The sequence below is a fragment of the Fragaria vesca genome, linkage group LG4, assembly GCF_000184155.1.
Source record: "Fragaria vesca subsp. vesca linkage group LG4, FraVesHawaii_1.0, whole genome shotgun sequence".
NCBI lineage: Eukaryota > Viridiplantae > Streptophyta > Magnoliopsida > Rosales > Rosaceae > Fragaria > Fragaria vesca.
In genome coordinates, this window is record NC_020494.1 from 539,855 (window position 1) to 557,847 (window position 17,993).

The 17,993-nt window shown below is 37.4% G+C and overlaps 3 protein-coding genes across 3 annotated transcripts; all 3 read left to right on the forward strand.

The window, feature by feature from the left end:
• Window positions 1-3,043: 3,043 nt before the first annotated feature.
• Window positions 3,044-9,455, forward strand: LOC101306906 (tetratricopeptide repeat protein 7B-like). Its single transcript, XM_004296340.1, has 6 exons — window positions 3,044-3,221; window positions 3,873-4,147; window positions 6,107-6,359; window positions 6,692-7,908; window positions 8,246-8,399; window positions 8,872-9,455. Exons 2-6 carry the CDS (start codon window positions 3,893-3,895, stop codon window positions 9,186-9,188), a joined length of 2,196 nt encoding a protein of 731 aa, XP_004296388.1. The 5' UTR covers window positions 3,044-3,221; window positions 3,873-3,892; the 3' UTR covers window positions 9,189-9,455.
• A 2,269-nt stretch (window positions 9,456-11,724) lies between these two features.
• LOC101307194 (60S ribosomal protein L14-2-like) lies at window positions 11,725-13,201 on the forward strand. Its single transcript, XM_004296341.1, has 5 exons — window positions 11,725-11,800; window positions 11,890-11,991; window positions 12,474-12,603; window positions 12,699-12,811; window positions 12,969-13,201. The coding sequence occupies exons 1-5, from the start codon at window positions 11,798-11,800 to the stop codon at window positions 13,023-13,025; spliced, it is 405 nt and encodes a 134-aa protein (XP_004296389.1). The 5' UTR covers window positions 11,725-11,797; the 3' UTR covers window positions 13,026-13,201.
• Window positions 13,202-14,057: 856 nt separating this feature from the next.
• Window positions 14,058-16,983, forward strand: LOC101298118 (translation initiation factor eIF-2B subunit beta-like). Its single transcript, XM_004297788.1, has 9 exons — window positions 14,058-14,110; window positions 14,206-14,348; window positions 14,600-14,836; window positions 15,032-15,158; window positions 15,499-15,606; window positions 15,697-15,799; window positions 15,883-16,008; window positions 16,181-16,374; window positions 16,893-16,983. The coding sequence occupies exons 1-9, from the start codon at window positions 14,058-14,060 to the stop codon at window positions 16,981-16,983; spliced, it is 1,182 nt and encodes a 393-aa protein (XP_004297836.1).
• The last annotated feature ends 1,010 nt before the right edge of the window (window positions 16,984-17,993 follow it).

A 17,993-nucleotide genomic window follows, 5' to 3' on the forward strand; every position in this document is an offset into this window, starting at 1 on the left:
TCCTTCCATTCGAAATCTAGCTTTCTGTTGTTACATTGTATTCTGTATAACTGAAGTTCTGCAAAATCTTTTGGTAGTTTATCTCTTTTGCAGATCTCCAAAGTCGTTGGTTTCATGGATGATAATGGCTTGCGGTTTTCCGAATCTAATTATTACGATTCAGTGGAAAATGAAGAGGTCCAATCTGAGGAAGAAGATTTGGAGGATGAACCGGAAGAGACTCTTGTATCAAACTCGGTTGATACGCAAAACTGCTTACACTATAAGGGGAAGCGGTATGAAGATCTTAGATATGAAGATTTGAAAGAAGTTGACTTCGAATCTGTGGAAGAAGTGGACACATTCTATTCTTTTTATTCACTTGCAATGGGTTTTAGCTTTCGAAAGGAGAAGTTGGACAAAAATATATATGGGATTGTGGTCAGAAGGCAGTTGGTTTGTTCTAAGGAAGGCACTAGAAAGAAAAATGGTCCTCCTAAGGATAATCCAGTATCACACAACCTAGGCTCGAGAACATCCTTTATGAAATCTGTTGGCATACCTGAAAAAGGGAAGCAGAGAAATTCTCAAGACATGCAAGCTGAGGAGGAGGGCGGTAACCCCAACAAAAGAAAGTGTCCACATTCTCACAGAGAAACAAGAGGGGATTGTCTTGCCCGCCTAACTGTTAAGAGATGCAATAAAACAGGTAAGTTCCGAGCTGCTGAATTCATTACAGAACACAATCATGCTCTCACTCCAACTGAGATGAAATCGTTTGTTTGGAGGCTTGCTCTCTGTTTGGAGGCTAGTTGGTGTTTGTTTTAAACCGATACCCTATTGTAACTCCTTTTTACCGTAGCTTGATCGTTGCCTTTTTTTTTTCCAACGGTCTGTTACGCGCTGTTAATACCTCCGTTGGTGAAGCATCACTATGTGAGCTGAAGAACCTGCACCACGGTTCTGTTGAATTTTGTTAAATGGATGTCCACGTGTCAGTTTCTTATTGATGGCACAGGTTTGGCGTTGGGAAATCCGGTACAGATGATTACCTTCAGGGAATGAGCTACTGATCATCAGTACCAAATTAAATTAATTAATGATGCTACCAACCAGTTGGAATTTGGTCCATGCATGCATCTACCATTTGCTTCATATGTTATGGAATTTGGTCCACAATTTGATTAATTTGCTTGCTGAGAGAATTAGGGTTTTTAAGCAGAATATCTCGACGTCTGAACGTGGTTAAAAATGGTTTTATGCGAAGGGCTCGTCAGTTTGGCACCATGGCCGGACGACCAAGTCGATAACAGACTCTACGTACACGATAATGGAGTACGATGTAATGAGACCATGCATGCCAACTAGACTTCGATCACGTACATATTCTTGTTGTACGTCTTCTCTATAATCACGTTGTAGTTCGGCCGGCACCGGCACGGGCACGGGCACCGTTAGCTAGGAGCTGCCGGCAGATAGCTAGCTGAAAATTTCATTTATCAGCCAGTCAAGAACCCTACTCTGGTCTGTTATATGATCTGCTGACGAGTCTAAGACCTCAAAAGATCCAAGTAAAACAATCACACAGTGTGTCGCGCGTCTAGGGCTAAAGTTATAACCCATGTTGATACGTACAATTTGTTCATAATTAATTTCTAATATATAGATAGTAACATGAATGTATGCGTGAATGATATATATAGAGATCAATTTCAATGCTTTGTTTCGACCTTGAGATCTCAAATTGCAATAGAAAACGTTGAGTTATTACTCTATAATTTTAGAGTTAGCTATAGGATATTGCGTTTTGCTCACATATACATGTATCATAGATGATAAAAGCTCCATCTGAGTTAAGCCACGAAAAATGGGAATGTAATTCAATTAATTATCAGTTTCATGACAATCGAGTCACCCATCTGTTTTCTGTAGCATGAGTCATGTTGTGCGTGATTAGTAATTAGTATATATGCACACAAAAATAACATGTCAAACGTTGTGTATTAGTTTGTCATTTAAAGAGAAGTAACTCATTTAACAGAACAATGTGTTATATCTTGTCTTATCGGCATATAATTTATTTATGTTGATAATCTAATATGAAATATGGCCGGGCGGAAACTAAAAGTAATAAGATTGTTTTCAAATTTACCGACAAATGGTTCTTATTTTTGTTTAGTTTAGAGACGTTATCCTTCTTGGCAGCATCACAATTTCGCATAACCTACTCGTTCCTCGAGAAGAGATAAGAAACATGCTCAATATCAGTCACTCGTAAAGTAGACATCTAATTATTCTCAATACCCGATCAATTCTATGAGGACGTCATCGAAGGCAATCTCTCTAGTGATGGTGTGTCTTCACACTATGTATCAATTTGTAGTGAGAATTGTCCTTGTTCATTTCTTACCTTTTTTTATTTGTGATGTATAAATATAACACTGTTTTTTTCAATAATTGAGCTTAATTGTTTGCAATGAAATCACTTGTCACTTAGTTTAATAGTTTATAGTCAATATGCTTACACACGACGACAATTATTGTTGTACCATATATGTTTTCTGACCGTTAATAAGTAACGAAGTTATCTAAGTTTCAGAAGAAATAATTTACTCATTACGTCTTGACTGTAATTTCATGTGCTCAAGGTTAAAAAGATCTCAAAAGGAATGACTAACATCTCTTATTTCGATTTGTTGGCCTTTGGCTTACCATTCCAAACCCCTCTTGCCCAAATTCACACGCATAATTGAATATGGCTCTGGGTAGTTGACTGAACCCATGCCAGTGGAAAATGAGGGTTTGATTTTCAAACTGGGGCCCTGACATTCCTTTCGAATGGCCTGCCATTTAAACCAGATCAACACATATAATTGGAGTTTAATATAAATCATGCGTTTTCAAGTAAATTAACAAGTCCACAAAAAAACTGTTCCCTCTGTTGACACCCTTGAATGAAGATTCAGAGGGTTAGATTTCATAATTTAATGCCCCCCAGCTGTAGGGACAACAATCTCAAGCAACCCAGAAGACTTATTCAGACAAAACACAAACTGAGAAACAAGAAGAAGAAGAAGAAGAAAAAAAAGACAGGAGCTTTGGATTCGTGGGTGAACAGGAGGAGAAGTTTTCAGCTGACCCTTTTGTTTTGTTTTTCTTTTGGATGATGAAATTGGAGAGAGATGCATGGGGAAGTTGGTGCTTTGTGGGCTCTGTCATTGCTTCCTTTTACCAACCAAAAGGTACTTCCTTTCTCTCTTTGATCTCTCTATATCTGTTTTCTCTTCTGTTATACTGTAATGGGTTTTGTTTTTGTTTTTCCTTTTCCTCTTTCTTTGACTTTGACTTTATGTAGCACAATCATTGTGTTTCCTTTGATTGTGGTGTTGAATTGAACTGGCTTTGGGAAATTTATGAGTTTTATATGTGTTGCTTGCTTTTCTTCATCTTTAATGAGCTGGTTGTGGGGTGTTAGTGTTTGCAATTGGTGGAAGCTGTTGAGTCTGTGAATTGGGCTTGAACTTTACTGTAAAAGAAAATTGTGCTGTTGAAATTTGAGTACTGGGAATCAGGATTTTAGAGTCTTCCTTTACTGTCAGAACTCAGAAGTGTTCTAAAATTTGTCTACAATTCTTTCTTGGAACTTGGTCTTTTGGAGCTTAAAGTTTCTGTCTCTCCCATTTGGATGTGAAATGGCAAAGTGAAATTCCTTTTCTTGGTAGATAAGCGTACTAAATCTTCAGGTCCAAGAAGCAAGTTGTTGGGTACATACATGTCTTCTCATAATCTTAGAACTTTAGGCTAGGGTGCTCTGATATGTACTTTTTCTTTGGAAAATTCTGATTTATGTTTTTTCTTTTTATTGTTGTATTGATGCTTTTTTTGGAGAGAAGTTCAACTGGAATGATCCGGTATGAAAGCTAAGAAGTGGATGAATAAAAGAAGATTCAGCATCAGAGGACGGTTGCAAAAGATGCTGAAGTGTATGCGTTCGGGTGAGCAATTCAGGGTAGAAGATGTAGCTCATTCATCGGACTCCCTGGCTACTAGAGACTATTCAGCTAGCGGGTACTCATCTCGAACAGGCGAGGTAGAAGCAAAGGTGGATAATAGCAATATTGAAGAAGCAGAGTCCTCTCTGCGTGAAAGTGGTTATCTGAACTACGAGGTTGGTTGCATCTATTCTTCGTCTTTCTTCTTGGCTTTTTGTGATTTATTTCCTTGTATTGTAAGTTTAGCAACTTGAAATTCATATATGGAATCAACTCTCCGATGGCTATAAATGAAAATTGTTTGTGGTTAATTATGCCTCTATACTAGCTAGTCCTGTTAGAGTTGATAATTCTTCTCCTTCTATCATGCCTCAATCTCTGCCTCAATATCTGCCTAACTGATTTCATTCACAATTACTGTGTATATTACTATATTTGCTTTCAATACATATCGTAGGTGTAGAGTCGTAATTGTAGATTTATAGCAGCAAGATTATTGCTGTAGTGCATATATAATGTAAAGGTTGTATCGATAATGATTCAATGGAAATCTGTTTCGACAATTGGAGGAGCCTAAGGAAAAGGGAAGGGTGCCAGTATGAGATACTGGCATAGATCTACCATCACCCATAAAAACATTATGCGAACCATCGTAGGGTTGAGTGTTTTGAAGAGGCATGGCAGTCATGTGACGAGTAGCGTCGGTGTCGGGATACCAATTTGGATCAGTACTAGAAAAGTGAGCTCCAGCAAAAGGAGGAGCGGTAGCGGGTCTGGCGAACTTGTGAGAGTATTGAGACAACCATAGCACCATTGGTATGCTGGGATGGGAAGTCCTTGAGCCCAAGATGCATGACTAGTCCAAGGAGGACAAGTGAAGGAACTGTGTACAGCCATGAAGATGAGAGGAATTGTTTTTTTTTTTTTGGTAACAACTAAGAAGAAGGATGATGATGGTATAACAACGTAAGGCACAGCAGGAAAGAAAAGAGGAAGGAATCAAGAAGAGGAGAGGAAGAAGAGCACAGGTAAGGATCGATAGGTTGATACCATGTAGAAACAGATTTCCATTGAATCAGTATCGATACAACCTTTACATTATATATGCACTACACAATAATCTTGCTGCTATAAATCTACAATTACGACTCTACACCTTTGATATATATTGAATGCAAATATACACAGTAATTGTGAATGAAATCAGTTAGGCGGATATTGAGGCAGAGATTGAGGCATGATAGGAGAAGAAGAATTATCAACTCTAACAAGTCCAAAAATAAAAAATTACACTTGTAAACTTATATTGTTCTTGGATGATCTTGCAACTTATGCCTCACAGTAAATTTATGGCTATTAGTTGTTACTATCCAAATGAGCTCACTTGTAGGTTTTACCTTATGAGTTAAAGATGGTTTCCAACAGCATTAAGTAATTCAAGCAAGATAATGCTAATTTCGGCAGCTTTCTGTGTAGTAATGTTTGACATCTGGGTGGATTGGAAAGTTTATTTCAAACACAAATTGTACAATAGATTTGTTAAGTTATTTGATTATGAAACCAGGTTTAATCATGATGAAAATTTAAAGAAAGGTGACGGCCATTGTGAAGGTATGGTCTATGTTGCAGTCCTTGACTTTACTGGTTAATAGATTTGGCAGTGGGTGAATTGTACAGAATATGGGTTATGTAGGCACCTTGAGCTCATGTTGTGCTTTTCTTCGTGTTAAGAGTTTAACATATTATATTGTTACATTTGTAAGTCTCCTCGTCAAAATGTCCTGTCGAGGACAAAGAAGTTTTTGGATTTCAATCCTGTTTTTTCCTTCCCCAAAACCATGGTAGGAATTTTCCAGCAATGACATATGAACTATCACCTCTTTCAAGATGCAACCAGTTGGTTTTGGATTATGTTTATCATGGGGGCAATCAACAGTGATGCTGAATTTGAACCTGGATTAATTTTTTGTACAACAGTATAGAATTTGGCCATTTCCGCTATAAAAGGAATTCAAGTAAAAAGTTTACTTCATACCAAAATGATTTTGGATGGTCGCATTTATAAATTGTGCTTTTCTTGAATCTTCAATCGTATTGATAATTTCTAAAAGCTAAGAGGCCTGCATATTTCACAGGAAGCAAGAGCTCTATTAGGAAGGCTCGAGTATCAAAAAGGTAACACACAAGCTGCTCTTCAAGTATTTGAAGGAATAGACATTGGTGCTGTGATTCCCAAGATAAAAGTCTCCATTTCTAGAAGATGTGAGTCCAACAGACGTCGTTCTCAAAGTGATGCTGTTCCACCCATGTCTATGCATGCTGTTAGTTTGCTCCTTGAAGCTGTTTTGCTTAAAGCGAAATCATTACAGGGTCTTGGAAGGTTTGGAGGTACTTTTCCTATCTCCTGTTCACTATCCTCTTGTCTGGGATGTCTTCATGTCATGACTCATGAGCTTTAGATAATCCAGGAACATAAGATTTTCATGCTAATATAATTTACACTGTCTGAAGACGGTGCTAAGTTTACTGTCTCTTTGTTTATTTCTTTTACTTTGTTATATAGTCCCCTACACAATTTGTCTGCATCTGCTGAGTTTTCCAAAACAATTAATGAAATTTTTTGACTATTGAAATGGTGCACCTATAAGATTCTTGAGATACTGCACTTTCATAATAACAGCAGCAGTTCTAATTTCCCTTCCCCATCCGCATTTTCGCAGAAGCTGCTCAATCATGCAAAATTATTCTGGACACTGTTGAAACTGCATTACCAGAAGGCTTGCCTTTAAATTTTGCTTCTGATTGTAAATTACAAGAGACTGTTGGTAAAGCTGTTGAGTTACTTCCAGAGTTGTGGATACTTGCTGGGGATCCCCAAGAAGCTATCTTGTCGTACCGGCAAGCTCTCCTCTACCAATGGAGTCTTGATATTGAATCTACTTCAAAGATAGAAAAAGAGTTTGCAGTTTTTCTACTGTACAGTGGTTGTGATGCAAGCCCTCCGAATCTCCGTTCACAGATGGAAAGCTCCTTTGTGCCAAGAAACAATATAGAAGAGGCTGTTCTGCTGCTGCTGATTCTATTAAGGAAATTCGTTGTTGGAAGGATTGGATGGGATCCATCTATCGTTGAGCATCTTTCCTTTGCCTTGTCTATTTCAGGGAAATTAAGTGCTCTGGCCCATCATATTGAAGAATTGATTCCCGGTATTATGGGAAGAAAAGAAAGATACTTCACTCTGGCTCTGTGTTACTATGGGGAAGGTGAGAACTCGGTTGCTTTGAATCTTTTAAGGAATATTTTAAATGATCGCGAGAGCACAGACTGCATTCTGGAATTATTACTTGCCTCCAAGATTTGCAGCGAAAATTTGGTTTGCATTGAGGATGGAATAAAATTTGCGTGTAAAGCACTTTCAGGGTTGGATGGAAAATGCTACCCACTGCTAAGTATTGCAAATTGCTTGCTGGGTGTTTCCCTGTCGGTTAAATCCAGATCAGTTTCTTCTGATTCTGAAAGGATTTTGAAGCAGTCTGAAGCATTACAAGCTCTAGAAACTGCTGAGACAATCATGAGAGAAAGGAATCCATATATTGTTTTTCATCTTTGTCTAGAACATGCTGAGCAAAGGAAGTTGGATGTTGCACTTTCTTATGCAAAGGAGCTATTAAAACTTGAGGCCGGGTCTAGTATAAAAGCATATACTCTTTTGGCACGAATATTGTCAGCTCAAAAAAGATTCATTGATGCTGAGACTGTAATCAATGCTGCTCTCGATCAGACGGGGAAGTGGGATCAAGGAGAACTGTTGCGAACTAAAGCAAAACTTCAGATTGCGCAGGGCCAGCTGAAAAATGCCATAGATACATATACTCACCTTCTTGCTGTTCTTCAAGTTCGGAGTAAAAACTTTGGTGTTGAGAAGAGGCTTCTTAAGGTACTGATGATTACGTGATACAAATCTGGTCTGGTCTTTATTCTTTAAAGACATGCATGTTTATGATACTCTTTTAATAGTATATATCATATTCAATAATCTATCACCAAATATGGGTTTGACAATAGTTTTCTAAATATTTATAAATGGGCTGGAATTGCACATATGATATTTGTGGTTCATAAGGAATATTTTACAGCAAATAAACAAACTTTAAAAAGAAAACCTTTTTCTGTGGTCAAGGAAAAGGCAAAGCTTTGCTGTGAACCTCAAAATAGAAGACTTGTTCTGAAGTAGCAGATTGGATAACATGGTACATTCATTTGCTTTTTTACAGAGTAGGAGAAACCATAACAGAAGCTTGGAAATGGAGACATGGCATGATTTAGCTAATTTATACACAAATTTGTCACAATGGCGGGATGCTGAGGTCTGTCTTTCAAAATCCCAGGCTATCAATCCTCATTCTGCTTCCAGATGGCACTGTACAGGTATATTACTGTTAAACTGCATCATACATTGATAATAATACTAGTACGCATTTGTTGGTATATTTAATTTATAGTAGACAATGGCTGCGCTACATAGGGGTAATTGGTCTCTGGAAAAAGTGGCAATCCTGAATAACAAGTGCTGAATATGGCTTTAAGTCTAAAGTGAGAATGTGGTGCATAACTTTTACAAGCTTCGTAATCAAACTTGTAGAAATGAATTGATAACTGATTTTCTAACAACAAATTAAAACAGTTGCTTGGAACAATCGACTTGTAGTTTAATCTAGATCTTACAAAATTGTGGCATGAAAGTTTCATTTTCTTGAAATCAGTTTGAATGTACACACTACCATTATTTGATCCTCTACATATTGTAAGGGGGTAACATGGTATATGGAAAATAGTTAAATTGATGACCACTGCTTGTTTACGAGGATTAAAGCACGCCTAAGCCTGGTTATTTTGTTAGGTTTACTCTATGAAGCCAAGGGTCTTCACCAAGAAGCTTTGAAATCATTCAGGAAAGCTTTAGATGTTGAACCCACCCATGTCCCAAGCTTGATATCCACTGCATGTATTCTCAGAAAATTTGGTGGACAATCATTCCCGGTTGTCAGAAGCTTTCTCATGGATGCGCTACGACTTGACAGATCAAACCCTTCCGCCTGGTACAATCTTGGGCTGCTCTACAAAGCTGATCCACGGTCATCGCCATTAGAAACTGCCGAGTGCTTCGAGGCAGCAGCTTATCTAGAAGAACATGCACCTATTGAATCCTTCAGATGAACATCTCTACTTGCACACCTTCTCAACGATGTATGATAGTCGACTAAGAACTCTATTATAGTTTTTGGAACTGATATTTTTTGATGATACGGACAGTCGAACATAGAATACGAAAAATGTTATAGTTATAGTGTTCAATTGGCTTCACTCCAAATTATATTGAGCTCTATTACATTGGGCTACCTCACGAGCTTATGATATCGCCTTAGTTTTGTATTTGTAAGTTTTGTTATTTTAATCTCTGGAGAGTATGATCTTGATTCACCTAAGCACTGTTCTTGGAGACCATAACACTATTTTGAAGTTAACAGAAAAGCTCTATGACTGAATGTCTGAATTGCAAAGGTTTAGGAATAATATGAAAGTGAAAAGACTACAGTCTTCAATTATTCAGGGTCAACATTACAGTTTAATAGACTTCAGTATCCATGTCAAGATTGAAGCCACAATATTTGATAATATATTTCATAACGCAGTTTGCTGACACAATCCAGCAACCCCGCGGAATACTATAATTGACTACCATGAAGTCTGTGTAAAAGAGGTTATAAACTTGGAATCTAAAAGAAAAAGGCAGGAATCTGTGACCAAACAAAAATTTTGATAGGGTCTATCCCACGGTTAAAGTTAATAGTATGTATGAGAAAACCAAATGAGGAATAAGCTTTAAAGGAATCCTGGGCAGCTTACATGTATAGTAGAATTCCAAACACATAAGGAGCACCCATAACATTGTTTTTAGATAACATTAATTGTGTACATTTGGTTGTTCAACATCAATTTTGAGAATGAAGTCACAATATCAGCTGATGATAGTGAGGAGATTTAGAGGTTACAAGGTCAATTGTCTTCTGAATTTGAGATGAAAGATTTGGGTAGTTTGAAGTACTTCTTAGGAATTAAAGTTGCTCGTGGGAAAGATTGTATTGTGCTGAGTCAGAGAAAATATGTCCTACACTCCTACATTTGTTGGCAAAAGAGGCATGCTTGACTGTAAGCCTACTGATACTCCTATTGAACAAAATCATCAATTAGCAGAGTATTTAGATCAAGTGCCTACAAATAAAGCGAGATATCAGAGGTTAGTTGGCCGGTTAATTTATTTGTCGCACACCAGACCAGATTTGGCCTATGCAATTAGTGTTGTGAGTCAGTTTATGCATAACCTTAGTGAGACTCATATGGATGTTGTGTTTCGTATCTTACGGTATTTAAAGTCTGCTTCTGGGAAGGGATTAATCTTTTCGAAACACAGCCACTTGGATGTTTCTGGGTACATAGATGCCGATTGGGCTGATAATATTACAGATCGTAGGTTTACTTTGGGCTACTGCACTTTCGTAGGTGGTAATTTGGTTACATGGAAAAGTAAGAACAAAAGGTGGTAGCTCGCTCCAGTACTAAAGCAAAGTATCACGGAATGGCTCTTGGAGTATGTGAGATGTTGTGGTTGAGACACTTGTTGAGAGATTTGGGTTTCAGACAAAAGAAGGCGATGTCTATATATTGTGATAATAAAGCTGCTGTTGAAATTGCTTATAATCTAGTTCAACATGACCAAACGAAACATGTGGAGGTCGATAGACATTTCACTAAGGAGAAGTTGGATCGGCAGATTATTACATTCCTATTTGTACCTACTAAGGAGCAGTTGGCAGACGTTCTTACGAAAACAGTCTCTAATAAGGCGTTTTATGACTCACTTGACAAGTTGGACATCTGTGATCTGTATGCCCCAACTTGAGGGGGAGTGTTAACGTGAGTCATATGTTGTAGTTAAGATAATGAATATTATGTATTGTTAGGAATATTCTGTCGTCGTAATTAGTTTCCTAATAAGACTTGGGCGTATCTTGTATATACTCTGTTTATGGAGAAAGCATAAACATATCACAAATTCCCAAATACCTTGTTCTGTTTGACTAAAACTTATTTCATATGTTAAAATATAATGATTTAGTTTGGACCTAAGCTAGAGATCGTTTTTCAAAAGTGTACTAAATACCCATATTGGCTGTATTTAGTTTGGATAAAGTAATTTCAATTTCTATAGAAATTTTAAAATCATGGGAATTACAATTCCATAAATTTAAATTCCATTAATTAAGAATTCCGTTGTTTGGATTTCATGACGTAGAGTTTTAAAATAACAAGAATTTGTATTTAGACTAACCTCAGTCAAGGGAATTGACAAATGACATCTATTTTATGAGAAATTCAAGTCGGGAATTTAAGTTTCTAAATTCCACGATTATTTTCTTGTGGAAATTGCTAATTCTACAAGATAAGAAATTTTATTTTGTGAGAAATTCAAGTTGAGAATTTAAGTTTCTAAATTTCATGATTATTTTCCCGTAAAAATTGCTAATTCTACGGGATAAAAATCTAAACGGGAGAAACAATCCTAAAATTAAAAATTTTCTATATTTAATTAAATTAAAAATTCACCCGCGTCCGAACACAATATTAAGAAAAAATCCCCGTATTCAAAGAAGAAAAAAACTACAAAACCCCGACTCTCCAGTTTCATTGTCGAAAAAAAACTCTCAGTTTCATTTGTTCTCTCTCTCTCTTACTGACCCGACCCACCCCGCCGCACCGGACCAAAAATGGTGAGCTTTCCTCCCGTCTCCTCTAAACGCCGTCGTTTACCTCCTCTGTCTCTCTCTCTGACTCCGTTTGTTGTCTTTGTTTTGCGCAGCCTTTCAAGAGGTACGTCGAGATCGGAAGGGTGGCTCTCGTCAACTACGGCGAGGACTACGGCAAGCTCGTCGTCATCGTCGACGTCATCGACCAGAACAGAGTAAATTCCCTCTTTCTCTCCATTTTCAGTTGTCCAATTTTTTATATTTTTATTATTGTTTTTATTTAGCAAATTGTAGGTTAGGAATTTTGTGCTTTCATGAGAATTATATGCATATGAATGTTCCTAATTAAAATTGGCTAATTGCTAAGTATCTATGTATTTTATTTTAGTAATCAGTTTCAAGTTTTCGGAGGGAAGTAGTGTGTTAACACTTACAATGGTGCTCACTCTGTTGGTGTGAAATGAAAAGATCCAAGTTGAATAGTTTTGCATAGCCTTTGAGGGTTATCTGGCATTGTGCATTTTTTCTTTTCTTTTATGGAGGCTCAAAGCAGTGACTTGCGTTGTGTTATAACGCAGCTGCACAATGTTGAGACTTGAGAGCATGGCATGATTTATACTTTGTCTCATGAATGTGTTTTCAGGGTTTTTGAAAGTTTTGAGCCGTTGGTAATTATTGTTTCATTTGCTTCCTGTAGGCTCTTGTGGATGCCCCCGATATGGTGAGGTCCCAAATGAATTTCAAGAGACTTTCCCTCACTGACATCAAGATTGATATCAAGAGGGTCCCCAAGAAGAAGGAACTGCTGGCTGCAATGGAGGCTGCTGGTAGGCTTGGCAACGCTTTAAATGTTGCTCTTCTTTGCATTTCCTCCATGCTTTCATCGTCTTCTTTTTGTTTATAATTGTATATTTGTCGGTAGATGTGAAGAAGAAGTGGGAAAGCAGCTCTTGGGGTAGGAAACTGATTGTTCAGAAGAGAAGGGCATCTCTTAATGACTTTGATCGATTCAAGCTCATGTTGGCTAAGATCAAGGTTGGTTCTTTCCGTATCAAATGCATATATTTTCGACTTTGAATTCATTTTCTGTAAAGAGTGTCATACACAATCTATTTGATTATTTTTGAATCTTTTATATGGATTTCATCATTCTCTTGAACTCCCCCAAGCTAATAACTCCTCCTTATTTCAGAGGGCTGGGCTGGTGAAGAACGAGCTTTCTAAACTGAAGAAGGGGGTTACAGCTTAAGCAATACTCAGGCTTACAGTTTTGTCATGAATTTCTTTTTAAAACCAAACCTCGGATTGTGTACCTTGATTTTTGTTAAAAAGATTTTAGATTTCAGAGAAATCATTGATATCTGTTGTATTATTAATGATTGGGCACCTTCAGTTTATTTTTCTCAACTCCCTTTCCAACTTTTACTTGCTGGTTCCATGTGGAGTTTCAGTATCTTGTATCAATGTTTCATGCATTCTATTGGTGCATACTCGTGATCTGAGGGATCTGAGGTGAATCTATCACTTACTCAGATGCGGTATGGTTCAGTCCACATTACAGTGGATGGCTGTGCAGTTGTCTAACAGAACAATTAGATGCCCCGTTGTCGTATTGCTTCCCTGATTCATCATTTTGATAGTAATTCACTTGAGAATGATAGGTTTTGGGTTTATTGGTGTACTGGTAGAACTAGTCTCAGCTTGTCGGCCTTTTTTATGGATTTGTCTACTAGAGAACTTTGAAATTGTACTTGCCATACCGACTCGCTGCTGTGGCTGAAGTTTCATAGCCATTGTCATTGAAATCATCAGTTGCTGTCATTGAAGTGCCTACATTACTCTCTTTGGTATAGTTCTGTGCTCGAATCATATGATTTAGGTGCGAACATGTGAATGACTTGACCCTAAAAGCCTAATGAAAGACGGGTGTGGTTTGATTTTGGTATCCGACAATGCTATGGCATATGGAATTAATTCCCAATCCGTTTATGCTTGAGAATTTGGATTGTACATTAGATGCTTGTCAATTTCAAGAAAAAAAAAAAAAAAAAAAACTGATTTTTTTGTTTTTTCAAGACTTGTAACTTCCCAAAACCAAAAGGGAATAGAAAAGGGTAAGAAACCGCTCAACATAATCTGCCTCTTCTTAACCATACCCTGTAATCTTGTTCCGTGTAGACCAAGTCCTCATAAACCCTAACAAAGAATTTGGTCTTTCTCTCAAGTCTCTGTATTATCAACTACCTCAAAACCCCTGCAGAAATTTGGGTTTGGTCTAAACATGGTGGAAGGTGAAGCTCTCGTCAATGAACTCGCCACCAAGCTCAGGAAACGGTGAGTTTTTATGATTGTTACAAGTGCAGCATGCATGCAATGTTTGTATCTATACAAATCAAACGGTGTGTCGTATTTACTGTTGGTTGCTGCAGGAAGGTGGTGGGTTCTAGAGAGACTGCTCGGCTGACGGCGGAGTTGTTCCGGACGGTGATATCCCTGCAGAGGGTGACGTCAGCCGCCCTTGTTGAGGTAGTCAGAGATGTTGGCCAGAAGCTTATTGCTGCCAACCCTGTTGGTATGTGTGTTTGGAATTTGATTTGGAACAGAATGTTGAAAAAAATACTAAGCTTTCAATGGAGAAGGTGTCTTGCACAACTTTGGTTACATATAATCTTCCTAATTGAATTTGTGGGATACTATAACCTGTTGAGGTTGCACAAGTTTATAACAGGACTCGAATATATCTGTAGAGTTATGTATAGCTTTCAATTGTGTTTTTGTGGAGTATATTTGTAATGAACATGTTTTGACTATGTTATAATGCAGAGCTTGCTGTTGGGAACATTGTTAGGCGTGTTCTGCGCATCATTAGGGACAGTGATCTTTCACTGGAAGTTGAAGGATTAACTTTAGTCTCTCAAGGTGATGATGGAGATGTTGTTGAGGAAGATGATAAACCATTTCGATTATCTGATGCTATTTCCCAAACAATTTTCCATCCGCCTTCATTGGTGGCACAGCTTGAAAGCAAACCCAACTTGGTTCGCCACTTTGAGGGAAAAGGCAAGTTTCGAGGCACTTAAATGGTTTATTGTACGCACATGATTCCGGTTACACTGTTACTTAAGAACATTTCGTTTTTTTATGCTTGCAACACTATTAATGATAAGTTTTTACATGTCTAATTAAAGAAAAACATAGGAAGTTTAATACGTATGTATTATTCAAGAGTTGATGTAGATTTCTAATTTGTTGCAGCTGATAAAACTCCTAGGAGCTGGCAGTTTAAGCACCACATCATTGAGGGAGTTAATGATCTCATTGAGGATATAAATACTTGCCATGAACTGATCGCAGACCAGGCGTTGGAGCTTATACATCAAAAGTATAAACTATTTTACCCGAGCTAGTAATTCAGCTACTGAATTCCTGCATATTGAAACATATCGAGTATTTGTTTTCATAAGTGAATTTGATTTCTGCTATGCAGTATGGTGATGTCATTCTCTGAGTTGAAACCTTCTTGTTGTCCTAACTCATTAATTCATGTTTCTGTTTTGATATTCCATACACAAAAGGGTTATGCACTAGTTGTGAATTGGAGATTTTTGTTTCTTTAACTTGTGCAATAGTCTATGCACTAAGATGTACAATTAAAATTTCTGTAACCTTAGGTCAATTTCTTTAACTTGCATTACTAATTTAATACTGGAACTGTTTTTCAGTGAGGTGATACTAACATTAGGTCATTCAAGGACAGTGAAGAACTTCCTCTATGCTGCAAAGGAGAAGAAAAGATCGTTCCATGTCTATGTGGCCGAGGGTGCTCCTAAGTTTGTACACAATCTGAATCCATTCTGTTGTTTACTATTTCTTCTTTCTTCTTCTTCTATAATTTTTTGTTCCTTACTCGGTGCTATTAGGCATTTGGGGCATGTGCTTGCAAATGAGTTGGCTGAAAAGCATTTGCGAACAACCGTTATTCCAGACTCTTCAGTGTTTGCCATGATTTCAAGAGTTAACATGGTAATTGTGGGATTCACATACTTGTTCTCTTATATTTTGATAATATGCAAATTTCGTTGCCTTAACTTGCAGATGACATGCAGGTTATAGTCGGGGTTCATGCTGTGATGGCCAACGGTGGGGTCATTGCGCCTGTTGGGATGAATATGGTTGCACTTGCTGCGAAAAGGCACGCTGTTCCATTTGTTGTGGTTGCTGGCACTCATAAGGTATTGTATAAGAAAACCTGAAAAAAATAAGGCATTGAATGTTAAGGGCTCTTGTTTGGATGTATTAGGATCATGATTTTGCTCCATGATAACTTTACATTCTACTGAAAATATGAGGTTTTTGTTCCCCTATTTGTATATTGTTTTCTTAATATTGCCTTGTTTGTTTCAGTTATGTCCCCTATTTCCAAACAATCCAGAGGTTTTGCTGAATGATATGAGATGTCCATCCGAGCTATTACCTTTTGGGGATTTCTCAGATTGCATGGATTATAGTGTTGGTAGTGGAGCTCCTCATTTGCATGTTGTTAATCCTGCATTTGATTATGTGCCTCCCGAGCTAGTCAGTCTTTTTGTTACTGAACTGTAAGACCTTTTTTCCTTCCTTTATGCAGTTTTTAATTCAAAGTTTCCGTTGATATCTTGCTACTATGTAAATTGTTATATGATTTTCAGTCTTCAGTATTAACTCTCAGTGTCGATTTTTGCCTGCTGTCAAGTAGTTTTCTTGGTTAAGTTATATAGAAATAGCACAATTATAAGATGGACACACTTTCACTTTCACTGTTCCACTATAGAATTCTTCTATTCTTTCATGTTTCCAATTACTTGGGCCACAAACGAAGTGTCGGCTATGATGGGATGTCTGGATATAATAGGCGAAGGACATCCCAAGCAGTCATTCCTATTTCCTTAATGATTTATGATTGTTTATACGAGTCAGTCACAGTGTTTAGTACCAGGGGTATGAACAAGTTTGGGTGCTTTACACATTATTCTTATCATGTATTAACTGATATGATACCATTTTGTATAACATTTACTGTCTGATCTCTTCCAGGCTCTAATATATTAGTCCTGATCATTTTGTGCTTCCTTTGCAGAGGGGGTTATCATCCATCGTACATCTATAGGCTCATTGCGGATTATTACTCTGATGATGATATAGTTCTGCAACAAAAACCTGCTTGCTGATACTTCTAATTCAATACAATTGAGCTGTCTCTTTTCTTTTTCAAATTGTTATGTAACATCAGAATGTTAATGATTGTAGTCTTTATACATATTCAAGTATCACAAAGGAAAACTATATTAGCTATTTAACTTTTTTGGATCAAATATTTGAACAAAGGAAAAGAAGAAGTTCAAGTGCAGCTAGCACATAAGCAAAACTGAACACAAAATACACTACTTACTAGAACAAGTCGAGATAGCATAAACATTAAGCAAGACCAGTTGCGACGTGACTCTACACATTCAGATCAATGTTGGCATGTTTCAGATTCTCAGATGGCAATCCACTACAGTATACGATCTTGACAACTAGTGGAGTTGCAATGATGGAGCCTTTGATGTTCTTGGAGTACACTGTTGATCTTATCTTTCTGTGGAATTCTTACAGTTGAGTAGGCAGTATCAATGTTGGTTTAGGATGATTTTCTGCATCAAATTATGTCTCTCTTGGCTGCTCTGTGTTTTTATACCAAATCGAGATGCATATCAGTTGAATGATAGAAAATCATAAGCTTTATGATAAGAATGCATTCACCAGAATGTCCGAGTACACTGTTTTTAATTGGTGTAAGTCCTAGTGGATCTCGGAAAAGTTAAAAATGTAAGGCCTTATAAGTATTTTTTTAACAGTACGTCTCTGTTTATTGCCATGTATTTCATACTAGATGGAGATGCAGATCGATGGAGATAATTTGTTTTGTTAAATTATAAGCGTGGTGCATGCACATTTGAGTTGCAGTGTGTTTTGTTTGTTTTATGTTGCAACGCGCTGGTTATTGACTTGTATAGTTCAAATGGTGTTTGGGAATTTGGGGGTTGCATTTATTTGCTAGAATAAATTTCAGATACCTCCATCGTCAGAGGCATTGGCAAATTGAGGCTCATTACCGTGGCAATGCCTGGCTTTGAATCATTGGAGTTGATACATTTGTTTTCAAAAAAGAAAAACTTGCAGACAGTTTGTGAAATCT

What these genes read in the sequence shown, in the direction of transcription:
- LOC101307194 (XM_004296341.1), top strand. An exon ending in GGCTGCAATGGAGGCTGCTG is followed by an intron (nt 12,604 to 12,698) that starts GTAGGCTTGGCA and finishes ATTTGTCGGTAG; the next exon opens with ATGTGAAGAAGAAGTGGGAA. An exon ending in TCATGTTGGCTAAGATCAAG is followed by an intron (nt 12,812 to 12,968) that starts GTTGGTTCTTTC and finishes TCCTTATTTCAG; the next exon opens with AGGGCTGGGCTGGTGAAGAA.
- LOC101298118 (XM_004297788.1), top strand. Translation starts at nt 14,058, where the DNA reads ATGGTGGAAGGTGAAGCTCTCGTCAATGAACTCGCCACCAAGCTCAGG. An exon ending in TCGCCACTTTGAGGGAAAAG is followed by an intron (nt 14,837 to 15,031) that starts GCAAGTTTCGAG and finishes AATTTGTTGCAG; the next exon opens with CTGATAAAACTCCTAGGAGC. An exon ending in GTGGCCGAGGGTGCTCCTAA is followed by an intron (nt 15,607 to 15,696) that starts GTTTGTACACAA and finishes CGGTGCTATTAG; the next exon opens with GCATTTGGGGCATGTGCTTG.
- LOC101306906 (XM_004296340.1), top strand. Translation starts at nt 3,893, where the DNA reads ATGAAAGCTAAGAAGTGGATGAATAAAAGAAGATTCAGCATCAGAGGA. An exon ending in GGGTCTTGGAAGGTTTGGAG is followed by an intron (nt 6,360 to 6,691) that starts GTACTTTTCCTA and finishes GCATTTTCGCAG; the next exon opens with AAGCTGCTCAATCATGCAAA. An exon ending in TTGAGAAGAGGCTTCTTAAG is followed by an intron (nt 7,909 to 8,245) that starts GTACTGATGATT and finishes GCTTTTTTACAG; the next exon opens with AGTAGGAGAAACCATAACAG.